At 36.6% G+C, this 24202-nt stretch overlaps 1 protein-coding gene across 1 annotated transcript in view; it reads right to left on the bottom strand.

Annotated features, from left to right (window-relative positions):
• Itpr2 (inositol 1,4,5-trisphosphate receptor type 2) overlaps positions 1 to 24202 on the bottom strand; it is a 471319-nt gene that overhangs the window by 413136 nt on the left and 33981 nt on the right. The window contains exon 2 of the mRNA XM_005328880.5: positions 17781 to 17851. Within this exon, the coding sequence (XP_005328937.2) occupies positions 17781 to 17851 (71 nt within the window). The remainder of the gene's footprint in view (positions 1 to 17780; positions 17852 to 24202) is intronic.

Genomic DNA, 24202 nt, shown 5'->3' with positions numbered 1-24202 from the left:
AGAATTTTCAGAGCAGTGAAATTACTCTTGTGAATACTGGTGTATACAGGTCATACGTTTGTCAAGCTCCATAGAATGCACACCACCGAGAATGAACATTAATGTAAACTGTGAACTCTGGGTTATAATGATATGTCAATATAGTCTCATCAATTATAACAAACGTATCCCTCTGGTGCAGGATTTTGATAGTGGAAGAAGATATGTGCATGTGGGGGCAAGGAGTATATGGGAATTGTACTTTCTGTTTAATTTTGCTGTGACTCTAAAACTGCTATAAAAAAATTCATTTTAAAAAAAAGCAAGCCTATTTTTGAACTCTGCCCCTTTAGCTCTATATCTATAGCAATATAGTCTATATCCATATACTCAAAAACACAGATATACAAGTCATCAGACATAAATATATCCATTTCATACATTTTTAATGTATGCTTTATTTCATAATGAACGTTTTTTTAAAATAAGGCTATAGTGACTTGTGATAATTGAAATGAATTGGTAGCAATAGGGGAAAGTAGTTATAAAGTTAAAAAAAATTAAAGCAGAATATAAGTCTATTAAGGTTTGAGAGGGGCTTCAGACCAGCAAACTACCGTGGGAGGTCAGGCCTGGTGTCCCAGATCCACTCACACTGGACTGGGAGGACCCAAGGCTCACAGTAGGCCCAGGTTCATCCCTCCACCGGCAGACACCCACCAGAGCCCAGCCTCTGGCAAAGACTGCCCCTTCTGACCAGCAGACAACCTAGGGAGGTCAGGACCGGCCCAGATCCACTCACACCAACTTGCATAGGACCCAGGTCCAGAGTAGGTCCTAATTTGCCACCCCCCACCCCCAACCTGAGAGCCTAAACCCAACCCATTTCCATCTTGGGGCACTGCAGGCATTGCCATAGTCTTCCCCATGTAGTAGCCCTTACCTTTTTGACAACAGACAGGGCCTAGAAGCAGCTCCATCTCAGGGCAGACATCCCAAAGAGACTGTGAGGCCCACCCTTTCAACCCCATCTCTGTAAGACCTTGCTTCCATCTTGGGGCACCTCCACTATTATCTCAAGTTACCTCAGCTATTGCCACCACCATCTTTAGTTGCAGTAGCATACATTGAGGGACACCAGCAAGGTCTGGAAGCCCAACATCAAGGTGAGGTGCAGACAATCTGCACGGGTACTACAAGAATATAATGTAGAGTTGATGAAATGAAAGAGAAGGAGTCCAGAAGGTTCACAATTAAAATGATCTGTCAATTAAAGAATGACCTAAAGGAGCAAATACAGGCAAAAATTGATGACTCCAACAAACAGATAAAAGAGCAAATGCAGGTAGCAAACATTACTTTAAGAAAGAGATAGAGACTCTGGGGGAAAAAAACAGTCAGAAATCCTTCAAATCAAGGATACAATAAACCAAATAAAAAACTCAATAAAAAGCATAACCAACAGGCTTTTCTTCACTTGGAAGAAAGAATGTCAGATAATGAAGCAAAGTATACAATCTGGAAAATAAAGTTGATCACACAGTGAAAACAGTAAGAAACCATGAACAGAACATCCAAGAATTATGGGACAGCATTAAAAGACAAAATCTAAGAGTTATTGGGATAGAGGAAGGCACAAAGTTTCAAACCAAAGGAATGCACAATTTCTTCAATGAGATAATATCAGAAAATTTCCCAAGCATGAAGAATCAATTGGAAAACCAAATACAAGAGGCTTACAGGATACCAAATGTATAAAATTACAACAGATCTATACCAAGATACATTATAATGAAAATGCCTACCATACAGAGTAAGGATAGAATCTAAAATGCAGCAAGAGAGTGGAACAAGATCACATATAGGGGGAGATTTTTCAACCCTAACCCTAAAAGCTAGAAGATCATGGAATAACATATACCAAGTTCTGAAAGAAAATGGATGCCAACCAAGAATCTTGTATCCAACAAAACTAAGCTTTAGATTTGATGATTAAATAAAAACCTTCCATGATAAAAGTTAAAAGAATTTACAACTAGAAAGCCTGCACTACAGAACATCCTCAGCAAAATATTCCATGAAGAGGAAATGAAAATTAATGATGAAAATCAACAGAGGGAGGTATTACACTAAAGGGAAACCACGTCACATTAAATACCAAAAGGAAACAAAAAAATGGTTGGAAATAAAAATCATGTCTCAATAATAACCCTGAATGTTAATGGCCTAAACTCACCAACCAAAAGATATAGACTAGCAGATTGGATTAAAAAAAGAAAAAGACCCGACAATATGCTACCTCCAAGAGACTCTTCTTATAGGAAAAGACATCCACAGACTGGAGGTGAAAGGTTGGGAAAAATCATACCACTCACATGGACTGCGGAAGCAAGCAGGGGTTTCCATCCTCATATAAAATAAAGTAGACTTCAAGCTAACATCAATCAAAAGGGATAAAGAAGGACACTACATACTGCTCAAGGGAACTATACACCAACAAGACTTGATAATTATAAATATATATGCCCCAAACAATGGAGCATCTATGTTCATCAAACTCTTCTTAAGTTCAACAGTCAAATAGACCACAACATAATAATTCTGGGTGACTTTAACACACCTCCTTCACCACTGGATAGATCTTCCAAACAAAAGCTGAACAAAGAAACTATAGAACTCAATAATACAATCAATAACTTAGACTTAACTGACATATATGGAATATTTCATGCTTCAATGAGAGAATACACTTTCTTCCCTGCAGCACATGGATCCATCTCTAAAATAGACCATATAATATGCCACAAAGCAACTCGTAGCAAATATAAAAAAGTAGAGATACTATCCTGCATTCTATCAGATCATAATGGAATGAAATTAGAAATCAATGATAAAATAAGAAATAAAAGCTGCTCCAACCCCTGGAGACTAAGTAATATGCTACTGAATGAACAATGGTTTGCAGAAGACATCAAGGAGGAGATTTAAAAAATTAGAGGTGAATGAGAACACAGATACAACATATCGAAATCTCTGGGACACTATGAAAGCAGTTCTAAGAGGAAAGTTCATTGCATGGAGTTCATTCCTTCAAAGAAGAAAAAGTCAACAAATAAATGACTTAACACTACATCTCAAAGCCCTAGAAAAAGAAGAACAAATCTGCACCAAAAGCAGTAGTAGACAAGAAATAATTAAAATCAGAGCTGAAATCAATGAAACTGAAACAATTAAAAAATTGACAGAATAAAAAGTTGGTTCTTTGAAAAAAATAAATAAAATTGACAGACCCTTAGCCATGCTAATGAAGAGAAGAGAGAAAACTCCAATTACTAACATACTTGATGAAAAAGTAAGTATCACAACAGACACCACAGAAATACACAAAATAATTAGAAATTATTTCGATAACTGGTACTGCAATATAGTGGAAAATATCAAAGGAATCGACAAATTTCTAGAGTAATACAATTTGCCAAAATAGAACCAGGATGATATACACAATTTAAACATCAATTTCAAGCAATGAAAAAGAAGACGCCATGAGAAGTCTACCAACCAAGAAAAACCGAGGACCAGATGGATACACAGCCAAATTCTTCAAGACCTTTAAAGAAGAACTAATACCAATACTCTTAAATTTATTTCAGGAAATAGAAAAAGAGGAAGCACTTCCTAATTCATTCTATGAGGCCAATATCACCCTGATTCCAAAACCAGTCAAACACACATCAAAAAAAGAAAACTTCAGACCAATATTTCTAATGAACATAGATGCAAAAATTCTCAATAAAATTCTGGCAAATCAAATACAAAAACATATCAAAAAGATCATGCACCACAATCAAGTGGGATTCATCCCAGGGATGCAAGGTTGGTTCAACATACAGAAATCAATAAATGTAATTCATCACATCAATAGACTTAAAGATAAAAATCATATGATCATCTCAAGAGATGCAGAAAAGGCAGTTGACAAAATACAGCACTGCTTTATGTTCAAAATATAGAAAAACTAGGGAAGAACATATCTCAACATCATAAAGGCCATCTATGCTAAGCAACAGGCCAACATCATTCTAAATAGAGAAAAATTGAAGGCATTCCCTCGAAAAACTAGCACAAGACAGGGATGCCCTCTTTCACCACTTCTATTTAACACAGTTCTTGAAACACTGGCCAGAGCAACTGGATGACAGAAATTAAAGGGCTACACATAGGAAAAGAAGAACTCAAATTGGCACTATTTGCTGATGATATGATTCTATACCTAGAAGACCCTAAAAGTTCCACCAGAAAATTTCTAGAACTAGTAAATCAATTCAGCAAAGTAGCAGGATATAAAATCAACACCCATAAATCAAATGCATTTCTGTATATCAGTGACAAATCCTAAGAAAGGGAAATGAGGAAAACTACACCATTTAAAATAGCCTCAAAAAATAAAAATAAAATATTTGAGAATTGACTTAATGAAAGAGGTGAATGATCTATATAATGAAAATTACAGAAGCCTAAAGAAAGAAATCAAAGAAGACCTTAGAAGATGGAAAGATCTACCTTGCTCTTAGATAGGCAAAATTAATATTATCAAAATAACCATACTTCCAAAAGCACTATACAGATTTTATGCAATTCCAATCAAAATCCCAATGACATTCATCATAGAAATAGAAAGGGCAGTCATGAAATTCATCTGAAAAAATAAAAGAGACCCAGAACAGCTAAAGCAATCCTTAGCAGGAAGAGTGAAGCAGGTGGCATCACTATACCAGACTTTAAACTATACTATAGAGCAATAGTAACAGAATCAGCATGATATTGGCACCATAACAAACTGGTAGACAAATGGTACAGAATAGAGAATACAATTACTAACCCACAAGATTACAATTATATTATATTAGGCAAAGATGTCAAAAACATGCATTGGAGAAAAGATAGCCTCTTCAACAAATGGTGCTGGAAAAACTGGAAATCCACATGTAACAAAATGAAATTAAACCCCTATCTCTCACCATGCACAAAACTTAACTCAAAATGGATCAAGGACCTAGCAATAAAACTAGAGACCCTGCATCTAATAGAAGAAAATGTAGGCCTTAATCTCCATCATGTGGGATCAGGCCCCAACTTCCTTAATAAGATACCTTAGGCACAAAAATTAACATCAAGAAGCAATAAATGGAATGGATTCAAACTAAAAAGTTTTTCTCGGCAAAAGAAACAATCTGTGAGGTGAACAGATTGTGAGGTGAACATCTTGGGAGGAAATCTTTACCCCTCACATATAATATAGAGTACTAATCTTTACAGTATATAAAGAACTCAAAAAGCTAAGCACTAAAAAAACAAATAACTCAACACTTCTCAGAAGATGATATACAATCAATCAACAAATATATGAAAAAATGCTCATCATCTCTAGCAATTAGAGAAATGCAAATCAAAACTATTCTAAGCTATCATCTCACTCCAGTCAGAATGGCAGCTATTATGAAGACAAACAACAGTAAGTGTTGGCGAGGATGTGGGGAAAAGGTACACTCATATTTTGCTGGTGGGACTGCAAATTGGTGCAGCCAATAATGGAAAGCAGTATGGACATTCCTTGGAAAATTGGGAATGGAACCACCATTTGACCCAACTATCCCTCTCCTCGGACAATACCCAAAGGACTTAAAAACAGCATACTACAGGGACACAGCCACATCAATGTTTATAGCAGCACAATTCACAATAGCTAAACTGTGGAACCAACCTAGATGCCCTTCAGTAGATGAATGGATAAAAAAATAAATGTGGCATATATACACAATGGAATATTACTCAGCAATAAAAGAGACTAAAATCATGGCATTTGCAGGTAAATGGATGGAGTCAGAGAAGATAATGCTAAGTGAAGTTAGCCAATCCCAAAAAACCAAAGGCCAAATGTTTTCTCTGATATAAGGAGGCTGATTCATAGTGAGTAGGGAGGGGGAGCATGGGAGGAATAGATGAACACTAAATAGGGAAGAGAGGTGGGAGGGGAAGGGAGGAAGCATGGAGTTAGAAATGATGGTGGAATGTGATGGACATTATTATCCAAAGTACATGTATGAAGACATGAATTGGTATGAATATACTTTGTATACAGAGATATGGAAAATTGTGCTCTATATGTGTAATAAGAATTGTAATGCATTCCACTGTCATATAGAATATATAAATAAAAATTTAATTAAAATAAATAAATAGAAAAAAATTGAGAGGCATCAATAGAATTAGCATAAGCAGTGTTTTATTCAGCTTCTGATTGATTAATTGATTGATAGTTGTAGATGGACAGAATGCCTTTCTTTCTTTCTTTATTTTTTAATGTGGTGCTGCGGATCAAACCCATTGCCTCACGCATGCTAGGCAAGCACTCTACCACTGAGCTACAACCCCAACCCCTCAGTCAGCTTTTTTGTGCTGTGGCCAGAACACTCTCACCCATCTTTTATGTCAGGGTAAAAAGTAGAAAACTATGTCGTTTTCCTGGCTTTCATATCTATAAGCCCATAAGTAGAGATATCTGCCTTTAACTTAACAATACTGGTCAAATATATAAAAAGAAGACAAGGGCAATGAAGAAGTAGGAATTAAAGGCTTTCCAATGTTGTTGTTTTAAGTTAAATTATTAGTTACAGTCTGTTGCTTTTTGCTTTGTTTTTTACATTTGTCCACTAAACACTCATACTTTATTTCAAACATCACATTTTGGGTACCGGACTTTTTCTCTTATACAACCACATAACAGAACCTAACTCCAAATCTAACCACACAATCAATTTTATTTAACTACTTTCCTTCCAATATTTACCCACATCCAGGTATTTAATTATGTAGTTATAATCAGAGTTCAAGTTGCACAAGTGAACTTCTCACAACCATTAAATTCTGCTTCATGAAGCCTCCCTAAACAGAAGCAGGAGGACAAGTCTCCACAGCCCTATTTCTAAATAGAGCCGAGGCTTCTGTCCTGTAGAAATGCTAGTTTTAAAAAACAGTTTAAGCTCACTTAAATTCCAGAATAGGACACTCTGAATATTATCTTCCAGTTCCTCATGGTCCTTGAGAGCCTCTGGATATGGAAGGTTAACCACCTCCAAGTCATCTGATGGGGCGCGCGCGCACACACACACACACACACACACACACACACACACACACACACACACACACACTCATTGCCCCCGTCCTACAGGAAGACATTAGAGAAGTACCGAGATCAGTATGTTCCTAGTGATCCACCACATTCATTCATTTTTAGAGTGTAAATCTCACTTTTCAGAGGTGTTCAGCTTCAAAAGGGTAAGCAAGGCTGGAGGAGAACAAGGTGAATCCCTGTCATGGCAAACAGAGGCTGCCTCGCTAAATGTGAGAGCTGCTTTTGTTATTCACCTTATTCTTCAAAAGACAAAGAAAGTACCTACACCGCTTCCAAACATTTATAAAACAAACACTGCCACTTGCCAGCAATGTTTGCTTTCTTCTGAAATTGTGTGGTTACCTTGAAAACCACAAATTATAAACAAGGGCACCGGATCAGGGAAGATCATGAACCTGCGCACTCACTAAGTCAACACCTGGGAAAGCACGGCAGTTGACCTGGGCTTGAATACACAAGGTGCAGATCAATCTTTTGTGTAACTTGAAAAAGTTAATGATTGCTAAGCTTTAAGGAGATATTCCATAAGGACTTTCAGAAACAAAATTTCTGTGAACATTTTTAATATTCAGAAATGAGGAAAATAAGGTTCATCTGCCATAAACCATAGAAGCATAATCTTGACTCATGCATATTTCCACTTAAAATAATAAATGTGTATAACGCTTTTCTGCCCACTGAAGATACAAAGCATGTAAAAAATGAACCAATTTGACATTTCAATGTCATTCATATGCCTAACATAGTAAGATTAGAGGGGATAGGGAAATGGTTGACCTAAAAACAGCTACAATTTGATTCATTGGAAAGTAATTTGAGTGAGCCAAAGTTTCAATTCTGCAAACAGTCTATGCTTCTCACTATAATGTGTTCCTAGAAACGATGTTATTAAGTACATTTTCTATAGGAAATGCTATGGAATAAAATAATTGGGATTATTTCCCAATTAGAATATACAGTTGCTGGACAGAGAGGCACATACATCTGCAAATCTAGCTACTCAGGAGGCTGATGCAGGAGGATCACAAGTTCAAGGCCAGCCTAAGCTATTTGGTGAGACCCTATCTCAAAACAAACAATAGAAAAAAATACAGAGTCAATAATGAATGTAGCATAATGTAACATATAGCATGGGTAGAAATGCTATAATCCTCCATATCATTTAGAAGAGCAGCCTATAAAATTCATTAAAATGTACTTTATTATACAATCATAAGGATCATTTTTTTCCCTAGAAGTAGAATTGTACCAAATAAATATCTGAAGAGCTTACCAAAGACCTTCCTGTGAGGGCCCAGAGATGAATGAGGTCTTTCCCCACCTCCCCACACATTAAGCTTAAAGATAAAAATAAGTCACAGCAATGTAGGCTGTAGAGACTTGATCTTTTTACAGGGAAGTTGAAAGTTTATTTCCAAGTGAACTCAACTTCTAACTATCCCTTGAATCTGGAGTTGGCTAAATTCACCTCTCCTATCCCAGCCTTTTCCAGAAGAGCAAATAAATAGAGTTATGCGTTATGTCACCTTCTGAGTCTGAGGAGCCATCAGTAACTCATCCTCTTTACCATGAGAAGCATTCGTTGTGTGGATGCACTGCTGTGTGTTTTCTTACCTACCTGCCAGCTAAAGGAGATTTCCTCTATTTCCAGTTTTTGCTATAAATACTCTTTGTGTGAATTTAGGTTTCCATTATCCTTTGGTAAATGTTTAAGAGTGAGACTGCTGAGTCATATGGAGAAAGCGTCTAATAAACAGCCAACTCTTTTTCAAGGTGCTGTAGCACTTTGTGTACCAGAAGAAATGTATGAGGGTCCTCCTGGCTGATAAATTTGATAATGGACTTATCCACTGCTTTAAGGTAAAAACCAAATGTCTCAGCACAGCATATAAGGCTGTTAGGTATCAGGACCCTCCTCTCACCTCATCTCTGCCACCGTTCCACCACCTCCTAAGCTTTCAACATATCTTCAAAGCCACAACCACAAACCTATCATGCTAATTCACACCTCAGGGCCCCAACCAGTAATGTCTCTATCTCCTCAACCTCCTCCTCTTCACCTGGTTAATAATGCTGATTTCCCAGTTTACCTCCATTCTTCTTCTCAATCCCAAAGCCAATCACAATCTTCTTTGTGTTTCCATAGCACCTTGGATCTACAGGCAGTAGATAGTGGGTAAGGGTCTAGACTGCAATCACAGCTTTGCTTCCTCTTAGTTGTATGACTTTGGGCACGTTTCTGAGTCTCTCTTTCCCTTAGTTTCCTCATCTATAAAATAGGATATGATAAAAGAATGCTACCCCTCCCCGTATCCATCCTCTTCTTCCTTTGCATAGTTTGGCTGGCACTTGACCTGCCCCCAACCACCATGCTCCTCAGCCTCCTTGAAACAACACGGAGTATTAGTCTTCTATGGATGCTGTAACAACTCACCACAAAACTGATGGCTTTACACAACAGAAATGTATTCTATAGTAGTTACAGAGGCCAGATATCCAAAGTCAAGGTGATGGCAGGGCCATGTTCCCTCTGGAAGTTCTAGGAGAGAATGCTCTCTGGCCTCTCCCAGCTCTGGTGACACTAGGTGTTCTCCGATTTATGTCAGCAAAAATCCACCTCCACCTTCACATGGCCTTCCCCTCATGTTTGTTTCTCCTAAGAATATTTGTCATTGAATTTAGGGACCACCTGGATGATCTCTTCTTAAAATTCTTAATTATAACTGCAAAGACCCTTTTTCGAAATAAATTCACGCTCATAGGATCTGGTTTTTAGGATGTGGACATGTGTTTTATAGCACTGTCATTCAATCCAATATACCATATGCCTATGAGATATGGGTGGGAGTGATATATGAAATTTCAGGTATCTTCCTGAAAAAAGAATCCACTTTTCCTGGATTCATCTTACTTCTTTTCTACTGATTGGGAAATGGTGACTAATTAGAGCAACTTTGAAAGCCCTGTGTTGATAACAACACAAGGTGGTGCTGGATCACTCACATAGGAACTACTGAGTGAAAGAGAAATAAGTTTCTAATTTATTGGGCTTTGCTTTATTTTATTTTATTTGTGTGTGTGTGTGTGTGTGTGTGTGTGTGTTTTCTGTTTGTTTTCTGGATTTCTGTGATAGCATCTTGTATACAGAGATAATATTTTAAAAATAATATATGCTTTATAGGTTATATGATGATTAGATAGATTAATAAAATATAAAGCAGTTAGAACATTGTCTGACATATAGTAAGGACAAAATAAACATGAGTTATTAGCAGCAAGGGCAGTAAAGAACGTTTTGTCACATTCCATTATCATGAATTTACTTGTGTATCATTTGCAAAAGACTAAATGTACTGAGATAATGGCTTGGTGCTTTAATCTATATTATACTGAAAAGAATACCCAACATTCCATTCCTTTTTAAAGAATGCAGTGTAGCTTTGCACCGCAATTATTACCCTAAGAACTACTGTCATGAACAGGTGTATCTTGGGCCTGGGACATCTGTGTGTCCCTTCCCCTCAGGTACAAGTCTTTCAGGTCAAACACTATCTTAATTAAGAAGCTTTCCTCATCACTCAAAACAGGAAATTAAAATCTCCATCGTCTCATAATACCTTCACCATATCTTTTTATTTAACCCTTATCTCTTTCTACCTTGAGTTAAAATTATATATATATATGCACATCTTATCTCCCTCGTTAGATTATAAATTCCTTGAGAGCAGCTTTTATTTCTGACTCATCTGGAATGTAACAACTGGCCACACACTTCACTGCACACAGTGTACATTCAATAAACCTCTGCTGAATGAATCCAAAATCTTACAGGGTTCAATACCAATAGCTTCAAACAAGCCTACCTCCCACCTACTGATGGTGTGACCTTGAGCATATACTTCACTTTCCAAAAATTTACATTTGTAAAATGGGACTATTAGGATTAAATATGGTAACAAGAAAAAAATACCATCATAAGCAATAAAGGTGAAGAATTTGAATATGGGGGACTTTCTATTCTTGGAAAGAGTGGTCTTGGCTATTAGATTAACATGCTCACGGTAAAAAAAAAAAATATTTATACAGTGCTTACTAAGAATTTGGACAGCTAATTTCATACACAACATGAAAAAGGAGTTGTTGTTTTTTAACAAATGAGCTTGTAGCTCATGAAAGTGACCCATAGGTACATGAACGATAAGGGAAGGAGCCGAAGAGTTGTTCTTACCCACTAATCACCAAACCACGGGAATCACGTTTGTTAATTTTCTGCCCCTCGCTTCTTAAGAGAGAATTAAACCTCACAATCAAAGTCACAAATCAATAAAGTTCAGACATCATTCATATTTTAGATATATAGGTAATTTTGTGAATTATTATAAATTGTTTTGAAGAGCAAATTATGAGACATCCAAAAGTGATTCTCTTTTATCCCTCAAGAACCACTGTCCAATAGAGACTGAAATATTTTAAAGAACAAGCACTTTCACAACCCTGACTAGCTCAAAAGGAGAAGCAAAGAGGCAGGGCTATCGGTTTTCACCTCACCCTTCAATCCTTCTCCCAGAGAAGAGCAAACTTATTATCTAATTTCCACACCACTTTAGAGTTTAATAGTAGGGTATTAGCAGTAGAGGGTTATTATCCAATGACTTACAAACACCCAGGACCTACAGTGGTAGTAACATTCAACTGAAGAATTTTAAAGGTTTTTAATAAAAACCATGTAGTTGTTGGCTTGAAAACCCATAGCAAATTTCTTAAATTTTCTGAGCAGCAAATTACTACATCTGCAGTCTGGATTGTCTAAAACCTTCAAGTGAGTAAGGCAACTCTGCTGAGGATGTGGGCTGCAAATGTGGCCCCCAAAGCAACAAGGGTTCTCATCAGAATAAACTCAACTGTACTGTGTTTAGTTTCCTCTACCCTGCCTGGAGTTAAATTGGCAAACAGGAGCCTAACCAGAGACAAACAAGGCAGTCTGAAGATGACTGAAGAAATCCCAGAAGAATGTGTAGCTGGCAACAAATCAAAGAACTAAAAAAAGCTAAGACTGTAGAAGAAAAGACCTGTAGGAATATGATCAGTCTAAGCAAATATCCAAATGGCTATTGTTTGGAAGAAGGATTAGATTTCATCTATGGGCTTTATAGGACCAACAAGTAGAATTTACAGGAGGGCACAATTCAATAGATAGTATGGGCTAGTGGTTAAAAACAAACAAGTCTGGAGTCATAAAACTTGGTTTCAATCTCAGCTCGGCTACTAATGAGCTCAGCAACCTTAAGATGGTTGCATGACCTCTTTATACCTATATTTCTCTATTAAAAAATTAGAGTAGCAATAGTTTCTACTTCAAGAGGTTACTGAGATGACCAAGTAATAATGCATAGGAAACCCCAAGCACAGCATATCATGTATTAAATGCTCAGTAAATGTTAGTTGATTTTCTAATCTGAAATCGTTGGTCTTTGTAAAAAAAAAAAAAAAATTACACTAATACCAAATCTGAAGAAATTCAATATAGTAATTATTAAACTGGTGAAGAAGGTATTTTTAACTGGTTAAAGGGTTAAGTTGTATATCAAAAAATAAGACCATTAAATCATATTTTCAATTACATAAAGAGTCAAAGCAAGTACATAGCAAGAACTCTTCTTTATTTACACACCTGAGTATGACCTTTAGAAGTGGGGGAAAAGGTGAGGCCTAACTTCAAAATGGCTTCCCTGAAGCCAAGCACACATCTGTAATCCCACCTACCTGGGAGGCTGAGGCAGGAGGACCACAAGTTTGAGGTTAGCCTGGGGAATTTAGCAAGAACCTGTCTCAACATAAAATAAAAAGGACTGGGGATCTAGCTCAGTGGTAGAATATTTGCCTGGCATGCCTAGCACCACACACACACACACACACACACACACACACTCACTCTCTCACACACATACACATACACTCTCTCTCTCCCCCCCGCCCCCCCGCCACACACACATACACAATGAATGGCTTCCCTAAATTACCCAAAAAGAAGGAATTGGGTTAAAGAAAGGGATCTTGTGGATCTTCCCTTAAGTCTCTGATTTTCACCACCTGCTTTTTCACGTCACAGAAAAGAAAATTCTTTCTTTTCGTCCCAATTCCTGAGGCACTCTGACTTATTACTGTAAAATGACCTGCTGCTTGCCAGAAGTGGCCCTGTGGTAGGTTGAGGGAATTACGACCATGTCAAATGATTACAGAATCTCAGAGTTGGAACTTTTTAGGCTAAAGGTCCAACACTGGGGAGAATGCAATCAACCAAGGAAGAGGTTTGTCTTCTCTTCCCTCAGCCTCCTGGGGACTAGCTCCCTGGCTTCTCCATGGTCCCTGTGTTTTTGTCTTCCTCAGGGTCAGAGAAGGACATGTGCATCTCTCTTGCCTTCATGTAAGTCAGCTTCTCCTCCTAACAGAAAAGCCGCATGTGTTAATAAACAGAGACTTTTGGAAAAATCCATTCTTGAAGAAGGTGTTTTTGGAGAATAGAGAAATGTAAGAAGGATCTAGGGAAGAAAAAAATAAAAGCCCAAAGAACATAAAAGAAACTAAAGTAGCTGCCATTATTTGGGATGAGGAGAAGGGTTAAGTTGTATATCAAAAATAAGACTAGCGGTAAATCATGTTGCTATTATGCACCTCCTGATACAATGCAGACAGGGCACTTAACCTCTCTGGTATCCTCCTCAAAATTTTAACCGTCTCTAATCCTAAACAACACCACCAGACAGACCCAATCCAAAGGACAGACTATGAAGTACCTGGCCAGACTCTTCAGAAGTATCAAGGTCATGAAAAACAAAAACAAAACCAAGAAAAACAGAAAGTGTCACAGACCAGAACAGACTAACACCCAAATGCAGACTGAGACCCAGAAAAAACTGGAAATGTGGAAAAAGTGCTGAAATCCAAATGAGGTCAGGAATTAGTCCTAGCAATGTACAAATGGTAATTTCTTAATTTAGACAGATGTTCCCATAGTAATATGAGATGCAAATGTTGGAGGAAGCAGAGTAGAGGGGAATTTCCTGCACTGCCTTTACAACTCTAATGTACTTCCAAGTTGATTCCAAAGTTTCAAGCTTATCATTTTAAAATAGGGAATATCCTGGGCTGGGGTTGTGCCTTAGTGGTAGAGTGCTTGCCTAGCATATGCAGGGGCACTGGGTTCGATCCTCAGCACCACATAAATGTAAAATAAAGATATTGTGTCCACCAAAAACTTAAGAATATTTTTTTAAAAAATAGGGAATATCTGAATATTAAAGGAACTGTATTCGCTTAATGCCACTGTGCTTCTGTTTATATTATTTTCATTGTGCGGTTTCTGTTGAAAAACAGCTGTCCAGCAGGTAGTAAAATAACACTTTGGAAATTGCATATTTGTTAGAACTTTGTTTCCTCTGTTCATAAGTGAAGCACAGTCAAAAGAAGACTCTACCACATAATTTTTGTGTGTATGTGGGAGAATCACTGTAACTTATTTGGAACCTTGGGACCTCGCTCAAAAAATTGGAGGAGTTGTACGAGATCTACTTTTCATTGCTTCAGCACTCTAAAATGTTACAACTCACTTGAGTAAGTCATAGCATGAGTATTGAAAAATACAAAAATCTTTTTGAATTAATTTAAGAATGCCATGCATCTGGCTGAGGCAAGAGGAACTGAGGTACAGCTGAGCTTCTGATAGACTATTGTTTTTCTGAAAAGTAACAATAAGGAAGGGTGCTCTGGAAACTTGGCAGAGGGGTCTGGAAATGCTGGGATGGTGACTCTGGGAAGCAGTTCTATGAACAGCAATGGCTTTTACAGGCAAAGGGAACTGGGAAAGCATAATCAGGCATAAAATGGTGTAGCCCAAGAGCTGTAAAGGACTGGCCACAGGAGAGGATGAGGCAGTCTGGACAATAGTATTGGCTCCAGGCCAGGTGGGCTGTATGAAGACCAGGTCAGAGGCCACCCCTTCTCCCCTGGGGCTCTGCAGGGATGGGGAGGAGAGTTGAGCCTTAAGATAAAAGGGAGCCCTGGGTCCCCAATAGGAAAGGACCTTCCTTTTCTACTGATAAATGGAGTAAGCTAAATGGTTTAGTCTTAAACTTTTAGAAATAGAAATAGAAAATGAGAGCAAATCAGCAAGGGTAATGACCTAAAGCATTAGATTACAGGAAAAGCCAGGGTTTGGGCCAAGGGATGGAGCGCCTGAAAGAATGATTCATGCTTTGAACCAGTGCCTACTGAATAAAGTGAGACCAAGTATCTGAATATATTGACCTCTTGAGTATGGAGCTGTTACGGAGCTCAGGGTTCCTTCACATACTCTAAAATAATCTTCGCACTTTAAAACAATTTACTTTAGTGAGAAAGAGAAAAAGAGAAACAGCAGCCTGAAATCCTAAGGTTTATCTTTGAAAGAGTAATTATTGCTGACCCTCCAAGGAATAAGGCTGCCCAGGCTCACGGCAGTGAAATCTGGGGCACCCCTGGGAACCAAATTTTATCACATGATCAGGGAAAGGTTGGATGTCTCATCCAAAATTATCTAATGGCCACTTTGGGGGGGGAAGGGTAAAGCTCCATGTCTTGGAAACACAAAACTAATAAAATAAAACTCTCCCCTGGAAGAGATTATAATTTAAGGGTAGAACCAAATATTTTTAATGAAAATACATTATGCCTTTCTATTGTTAGTTAAGTATTCATATAATGACCTAAAATGTTCTTACATTTACTTGCTCTGGAAAGATTTCAAGGCTCACAAAACCTTATGTGATAGGCACTGTTCCCATTATCCATCCCAGAGGACAGATGTCCTCTGAGGCTCAAAACGGTTAGGTGACCCATTTAAGAGGACATAGCCATTCAATGACACAGTCAAAACCTAAACCTCATGCTTTTTCTTAATACAAATATAGTGTTGTCCCAATTTACTTTCAAAACTTTTCTCTTTGCCTTTAATGCTCTACAGTTCATAAGGGAGTGCCTACCTGTGGATTTGGTTGTATTTATCATTACTACTTTGAATATGATGTGCCCTTTCTATTGAGGGAATACTTTTTTCTCCAGTTGATCCAAGTTCTCACCCATGTCCATTCATAGGTTGCGTCTCTCTCGTTCCCTCTGATCTCTTCTAGAATTCAGCTGGATGCTGCTGGACCTTCTCCATCTATTCTCCTACCTTACCATCACTCTTTCATATCCTTCTTCATATCTCTCTGTTACATACTGGGTGACTTCCTCAGATCTCTTTCTCCAGAGCACTAATTCCCTCTTCAGCTTTACATAACATGCTAGTTCATGCTTTTTAAAATCTACCTCACCTCCATTCATGCTCTCTGTTCATCTATGAGGGATTCTGCATCCTCTTTTACCTTTTAAGTTATTTTATACACACTTGCTGCTGAGTCTCTGGCAGGCTGTTCCTCAGTGCTGGTAACCTATCTGTAGTGATTTTACTACTGAGTTCCTCCTCAGTGGAGACTTCTATTGTAAGGTCTCATTGACCCAGGGTTAGCAGAATCTTCCTACTGAGAAGTTTTAGGAATGTCTCCAGTGAATATTTTACCTTTCAAAGCCTATTTTATGTCTTCTCCACTTGGGAAAAATTTAGATTTCATCCAAAGTGGTGAGTTTAATTAAAATGACACTTTCTCTACAAGATTCTAAGTTGAGAGAAAGAAAAATATTCTCATAAAAAGATATTGTATATAAAGCACCTACCACAGAGAGTAAAACACAGTGACTATTTACTAAGTGTTAACTATCTCCCCTCCCCAGTGCATTGATCAGCGCATCTTTACTTGAGTATGTCACTCTAAGGAATTCTTTCCATTCTGCAGGGTTTGGGGTTTTATTTAAATTATTTATTAAAGCTGATTTCTATCATTGTAAGAATGAATGCATGCAGAGGGTTCATAATAAATGTTGCTTTAAATTTATTTTTATCATTGTAAGCATATACAAATTATGAAATATATTTGACAAGCTTTTAATTACTGATTTTAGTTTTCTAGGATTCTTTACAGATTCCATTGGTTCTTTTATAAACCTGAGTTATAATCAATTCCTACTAAACCCATTTATCAGTTAAGGATATTATCAAGCTATTTCTAAGATTGCTTAGAAAGGATTTCTAAGACAATTGTTAGTTATGATACTCCATCCAGAGTATATTTAAAGCCAAGCTAAAGCATCACTGTCACTTTCCTGAAGACTTTACAAAGATAAATTAACCAGCTAACAATGAAGCACTATAACATTTATAATAACTGCCACATAAATATATAAATAAATTTATTTGGCTGCATTTACTGGCTTGAAAAGTCATCTTTCACAGTTAATTACCATGATTTCCTTTCAACAGAAGACTATTGTCCAGCAAAACAAAAATTGAAATTATTCTTTCATTATAAATCCTCCAATGTATCAAAGAACAACAATGGGTACATTTTTTAACGAACTTTCAGTGGTATTTGAAAGTTCTACACTGAATAAAGTTTTAACATTACTTATTTTGACACAAAAACAATCTGCTATCTTAGGTCATATAATAAAACATATTTTTTCTAATTCTTACCTCTGAACTTCTTGGGTGGGTTAGCAAGGTCCCCTGCCTCTGGGTGCACCACACATCTGTCATCCACTAACCTACAAGGGAAAGTATGTTTACATGGTTAATGTTGTCATATGCATAGTCCACAGGCTGCACAAGGACACTGCATAAATATTTACACAGTGTTAACAGCTTCACTAAGAAACTTTTTAATAACCATGAATTTGTAAAAAGATTTGTTTTTAGGAATTCATTACAACAAGGTTTATGAAATTGAAAAATAGAACATATTGTTAACTAGTAGGAAACTAGTTAGAGAAATGGAATACTACAGAGTTACTTAAAATTCTATTAAATAAAATGCACTGGGCTCCAAAATGCCTATACTACAGTGTAAAAATAAGTGATAACCAACAAATATGATATCACATGTTTAAATACATGGATGCATGCGTACACACACACACACACACACACACACACACATATACATGTAACAAAAGGAACACAGATAGCAAAATATCAAGAGTGGTCAGACCACCCATAGCTTTTATTTTCCTCTCTTTCCTCTGTGTGTATATTAACAAGGAATCCCACCCAGGCTTCTGTAATGACCATGTGGCAGGTGGCTATGAGTACTTATCCTGCCTTCAAACTCTGGCTCAGCCACTTCCTACCTAGGACTTTGGGACTCTTTTTTTTTTTTTTTTGTAGTTATAGATGGACAGAATGCCTTTATTTTATTTTTATGTGATTCTGAGGATCAAACCCAGTGCCTCATGCATGCTAGGTAAGTGCTCTGCCGCTGAGTTATGGCCCCAGCCCTAGGACTCATTCTTTACACCTGTAAAACAAGGATAAAAGTTATTATCTCAAACTACTGTTAGGATGATTAAACAACTTGAGATTTTAAAAATATCTAGAATACTTTCTGGAGTATGGTAAGCCTTTAAATAAATGTTTAGTTGGTAAATAAAATCAAGAACATTCTGTCTTATTTTGCACTATACTCTGTGTTTCTAGAATAATGACTTGCATGTATCAGGTGATTAACAAATAATAGTCAAATGAATAAACTGCCTTTGGTAATCATAAAAGAATCATGTTTAATCCCTGTTAAAATATTTACAAAAAGCCACTTTCTAGTTTTATTCCAAGAGGGAGAAGTCATATCTCTGAATTGTGAGATGTGAGTCTCCTGTTCACAGAGAAAGATTTAACTACCAAAGACTCATTAGCTCATCTCCCATGAACTAACTAGTGGGATTACTTAGGTTTTTTTCCAGAAAATTGTGAGAATACATGTGAATTAGTTACATACATGTGAATTTATTTGAAGGGCACTTTTTTTCTTTTTCCTTTTAATTTTTTTTTTAAGTATTTGACTTGCTATCATGCAACAACTCCAGCACAGAATAAACCCCTTGAAATAGGATGATTAACCAAATAAAAATGAAACTTTTGGTCCATAGCTGCAGATACTTCCTAAATCACCAGATTTTTCTATGGGATTCAATTTCCACAAAATAAAACACTAATTTGGTCAAGCAGTACTGTTCTTTCTTTGATTTCTTTTCCCATATATACTTCATTTATGCTAGTTCACTAAAATGTGGTTTTACATGAGCTGCCAGGCATGCAAGAAATTCCTTTTAAGAGTCTTTAGAAACTGTTTTCTTAGAAACAGGAAGTCACATTGGATCAAGAGAAAACAAATCCAAACCTCCGTGATGTCCAAGTGCAGTTTGTAATGTTGAATCTGAAAGACTTCAAACAGTTCTAAGAATATCATCACATCATTTAAATAAAAACGCTGTGAAGGAAAGGTCAGCCTTTTTAATTAGCCAAGATGCGTTAAGAATTCAAAACATAATGATAAAAGAATCATAGTCTTATTTAGAGCACATAAAAATTACATAAAAGACATTAACACTCCACTCATCCTTCATGCCTGCCATTCCTACAGAAATACAGACTCCCACCAAATGCCACAGAGACCCCCACATGAATGGACTAGACTTCAAGAGAAATGGGAACTAAAGCTATAAATCAGATCACAGTGCACTTATGTAAACACCTGTGTCTATCCTCAATTACTGATAGCCTAGATAAAACCATAATAATGAAGAGTGACTCTAATTCTAAGAATTTGCCATTCCTTATACACAAACTTGTATGAGAATCACAAATGTAATCATTTCATTCTTCGGACTTGGTGACTTGGAATTGAATTTGGAAAGAACGGAAAGGGATGGGGGTCGGAAGAAGCAAGGAGAGTAATATATATATATTACAACTGTACAAGTCTTATGTCTGTTATAAGACTTGTAAAATTGTTGATATTAAAAGCCAAAGAGGATTTCACTTACAGTTGTTTGAACAATTTCTACAATATCGCCAACCACCTCTTCCTGAATATCTCCAGGACCAGTACTTACATACCATCCTTTTGGCACTACTAATCTTAGAAACAGCACTCTATCTTTCCCATCACAGTACTTGTCACATTTTTTATAACTTTTGTTCTTGTTTACTATTATGTCTTTGGCATCTACTAAACTGAGTTACAGTAGGTACTAAATAAGTATTTGTTAAATGAATAAACGAGTCAGTGAATAATTGATCATTTGCTACCCATTTAACTTCCAGTTCTTCTGGAACTACATAGTATAAGTTTTTCCGAGATGAACAAGCCTATGTCTTCCTTATATTGATATTAACCGAGGAGCTCAACTTCCTTCCATCTATACCAACTGTTTAACATCCTCCTTAAAGATACTATCCACATGAGGCCAGATGCTTCCCTCCCTGAAGAAGTTCAGGGTACAGAAACTATTGCCTCCTTTCACCTTTCACCCCTACACTAACCTTAGAGTGATTTTTTTTTTTTTTTTGTACCAGGCGTTGAACCCAGGGGCACTTAACTTCCATGCCACATCCTCAGCCCTTTTTTCTATTTTATTTAGAGACAGTGACTTGCTGAGTTGCTTAGGGCCTCACTAAATTTCTGAGGCCCAACTTGAACTCAAAATTCTCCTCTCTGCCTCCAGAGCCACTGGAATTACAAGCCTGTGCCACCAAGCCTGGCTACAGTGATGCATTCTAAAGTAGCTTCTGTGGGCAGTCAAGGCCTACATCTGACTTTCATTAGATTTACAGCCACACAATAATTCCAGGTCATTTTCATGTAACTACTCATATGCCAGGTTCTCTCACCCACATATGAGGCGGTTAAATTTTATAATCTAAGGAAAAAAATTTATGACAAGCAAAAAAGGATAAATGTAAAAATCAATCTTTGGCCTATGAGTAGAAGTCATCTGAAAAACATCAATATTTATGCCATCCCTATCTAATTCACTCACAGTACCTGGCAAGATTATTATCCATTTTAATCACTCATCATAAGTATTTCCCAAATTTGGCCAACTGGATAAAACACTTGAGGAATTTAATAATAATGATAACAATTTTTGTTCTTTGTCCAGATCCATCAAATAAAATTTCTAGGAATGGGGACTGAGAATCTATTTTTTCTGACCTTACTTAACTGGTTTAGAGTTATCTGTTCTGGATTCCCATAATAGACTATCCTATGACAATAGAATGTATCATATTCCATCAAAATTCATGCATATAACACTATAAGTTATAAGCTCCAAGAGACATCATTTTTGCTTACAAGTATATGCCCATCTCCAAATAATATGCCTCAGAATGGAAAATGCTGATTGTTAATGAAATAAATGACAGAAGTGTATTTCAAACTTCTGAATAAATCAATAATGTTATTTTTGATAGTTTATATAAATAGTAAAAATAATTGGAAACAATAAATGGTAGCCTAATAGTAGATAGAGGAAAAGATCAGAAATATTTCCCATCTATATGTGTCTCAGAAAATTACCCAAAATGTCATCCTGAAAAGGGTCAAGATAATCTGTTCTAAATGATGATTTCTCATATAACACCTTTCAACCCATTATATCAATTCAGTTTTAATGGGCTGCATTTAGTTTTCACATGACCATGCATTAGCAAATTAGCCATACAGGTAATTACAATGATAGCATAAAACCTAAACCTGTCACTGAAACTCCCCTAACATAAATGTGTTGTCCTTATATCTATCTTCTCTTCATAAATCATAACTGATTGAATTATTCATTCACTTCAGTTTACAGGAAGGAAGAACATCAACATTTGGATCTTCCAAAGTATTATGAGAATTTATTAAATTTTTCAAATGATGTTATACATAAGTATGAATAAAAATGTAAATCAAATTTCAACTGGACAGAAGAAAAAAGTTTAAACTACTGTAAGATGCATAGCATCTGTATGAAATTTGTGTTTATGCATGAAATTCAAGTTGACTACACCTAACACTTTGGTTTAAAAAAAAAAAAATATATATATATATATATATATATATTAGTTGTAGTTGGACACAAAACTTTTATTTTATTTATTTTTGTATGTGGTGCTGAGGATCGAACCCAGGGTCTCGCACGTGCGAGGCGAGCGCTCTACTGCTGAGCCACAACCCCAGCCCAACACTTTGTTTAAAATAAAGTGTTCCATTAATTATTTTTACAAATATCAACAGTCAAGAGAAAATGCATTGTTTTTTATTGTCTTGGTTTTGTGGTTTAGGACATTCTACTGCTGTCCATATTAAAAAACTTAATTGCAATCCAACCTCAATCCTGGCTTCAAGCTTCAGAACTGAAATTTATCCTTTAAACACCTTCAAGTTCCACTTGTTCATTTCCCAGATGGGAAGTTCTACCCTGAATTCCTACAGCAACTTTAAGAGTATTTTCTAATTTACAAGATAGTCTGAAAGTGTGTCAGATACTTTAGTCTTATCCTCTCAATCAAATAATAACTATAGATGCTTCTCAGCTTGTGATGAGATTATGGCCAGATAAACACATCATAATTTGAATATATCAGAAGTCAAAATGTGATGAATACAGCTAACCTACTGAGCAACACAGCTTAGCAGTACAGTACATTGTACAGTATGGGTTGTTGAACCTCATGATTTCATGGCTGATGGGGAGCTACAGGGAGTATGAGACCACACTGATAGCCCAGGAAAAGATCATAATTCAAAACATGATGAATGGTTTCCATGGATTTCAACCAAAGTAGGCAAAAAATTCTAATTAAAATTATCATTATCTCAGAGACCAACTATCGGTCTATCACTCACTGATTACATGTCAAGTGCCGCTCTATATATTTATATGAATTACACTAAATTCCAGACTTGCAAGACATTTTCTTCCTCCAGATTAGAGAGATCAAATGATAGGGCCAAGATGATAGCTCAAGAAAAGATCTGTACTCAAATCCGTAAGACCAAAGACTTTGCTCCTTTCTTCCATTCTATTAGGTCAAATTTGAATTATCTTGTACACTGTACATGCATGGTAAAATAAGGGAGATGTAGTAGACACTCAAAATCTTTTACTGAAGTGCTGATTGACTTCCACTGATACCAATTCCAACTTTAAAAATTTCACAATCCTATAATTCCATTTTTACAGTATCTATAAAATTAGAAAGCAGTAGTTATACTTAAGTATACCATTCATTAATTTGCATAAAGCCTTACTAATTTCTGTCATGTAAAGACACCCAACAGCAAAACACATCCAGGTAGGGCTGGACATTGTGGTGCATCCCAGCTCCTTGGGAGGCTAAGGCAGAATAATCACAAGTTTAAGGCCAGCCTGGGTACCTTAGCATAATTCTTATTCTCTCATATTCTCTCTCTCTCTCTCTCTCTCTCTCTCTCTCTCTCTCTCTCTCTCTCTCTCTCACACACACACACACACACACACACACACACACACACACACATATTAAGGTAAGGAAGATGACTGTTAAATGATGTTTAGGCAATTTATTATTCATTTTTTAAAAAATACATAATCCTTTCTTCACAGTACACATAAAAAGCCAATGTCAAGTGGGCTAAAGCCTTTAATGTGATAGTAAAAACTATTTAAAAGAATAGGGCTGGGGTTGTAGCTCAGTGGTAGAGCACTTGCCTAGCATGTGTGAGGCACTAAGTTCAATTCCCAGCACCTCATATAAATAAATAAAATAATAAAGGTTCATCGACATTTAAAAATAAAATAAATCTATTCAGAAAAACAGATGGGTGATAATTGTCATAAGAAGGGAAAAATTAACTTAGCCAGACCAAAACTAAGAAAGACTGATATATTTGTCTACATTAAAACTAAAAACTTCTAGCCAGGCACATTGGTGCATGTCTGTAATCCCAGTGGCTAAAGACACTGAGGCAGGAGGATTAAAATTCCAAAACTAGCCTCAGCAATTTAGTGAAGCCCTAAGCAACTAAGCAAGACCCTATCTCTAAGTAAAATTTTTAAAAAGGGGCTAGGGATGAGGCTCAGTAATGAAGT

This window comes from Ictidomys tridecemlineatus, chromosome 6 (genome assembly GCF_052094955.1).
Source record: "Ictidomys tridecemlineatus isolate mIctTri1 chromosome 6, mIctTri1.hap1, whole genome shotgun sequence".
NCBI classification, from domain to species: Eukaryota; Metazoa; Chordata; class Mammalia; order Rodentia; family Sciuridae; genus Ictidomys; species Ictidomys tridecemlineatus.
This window is presented reverse-complemented; position numbering and strand designations above follow the sequence as displayed.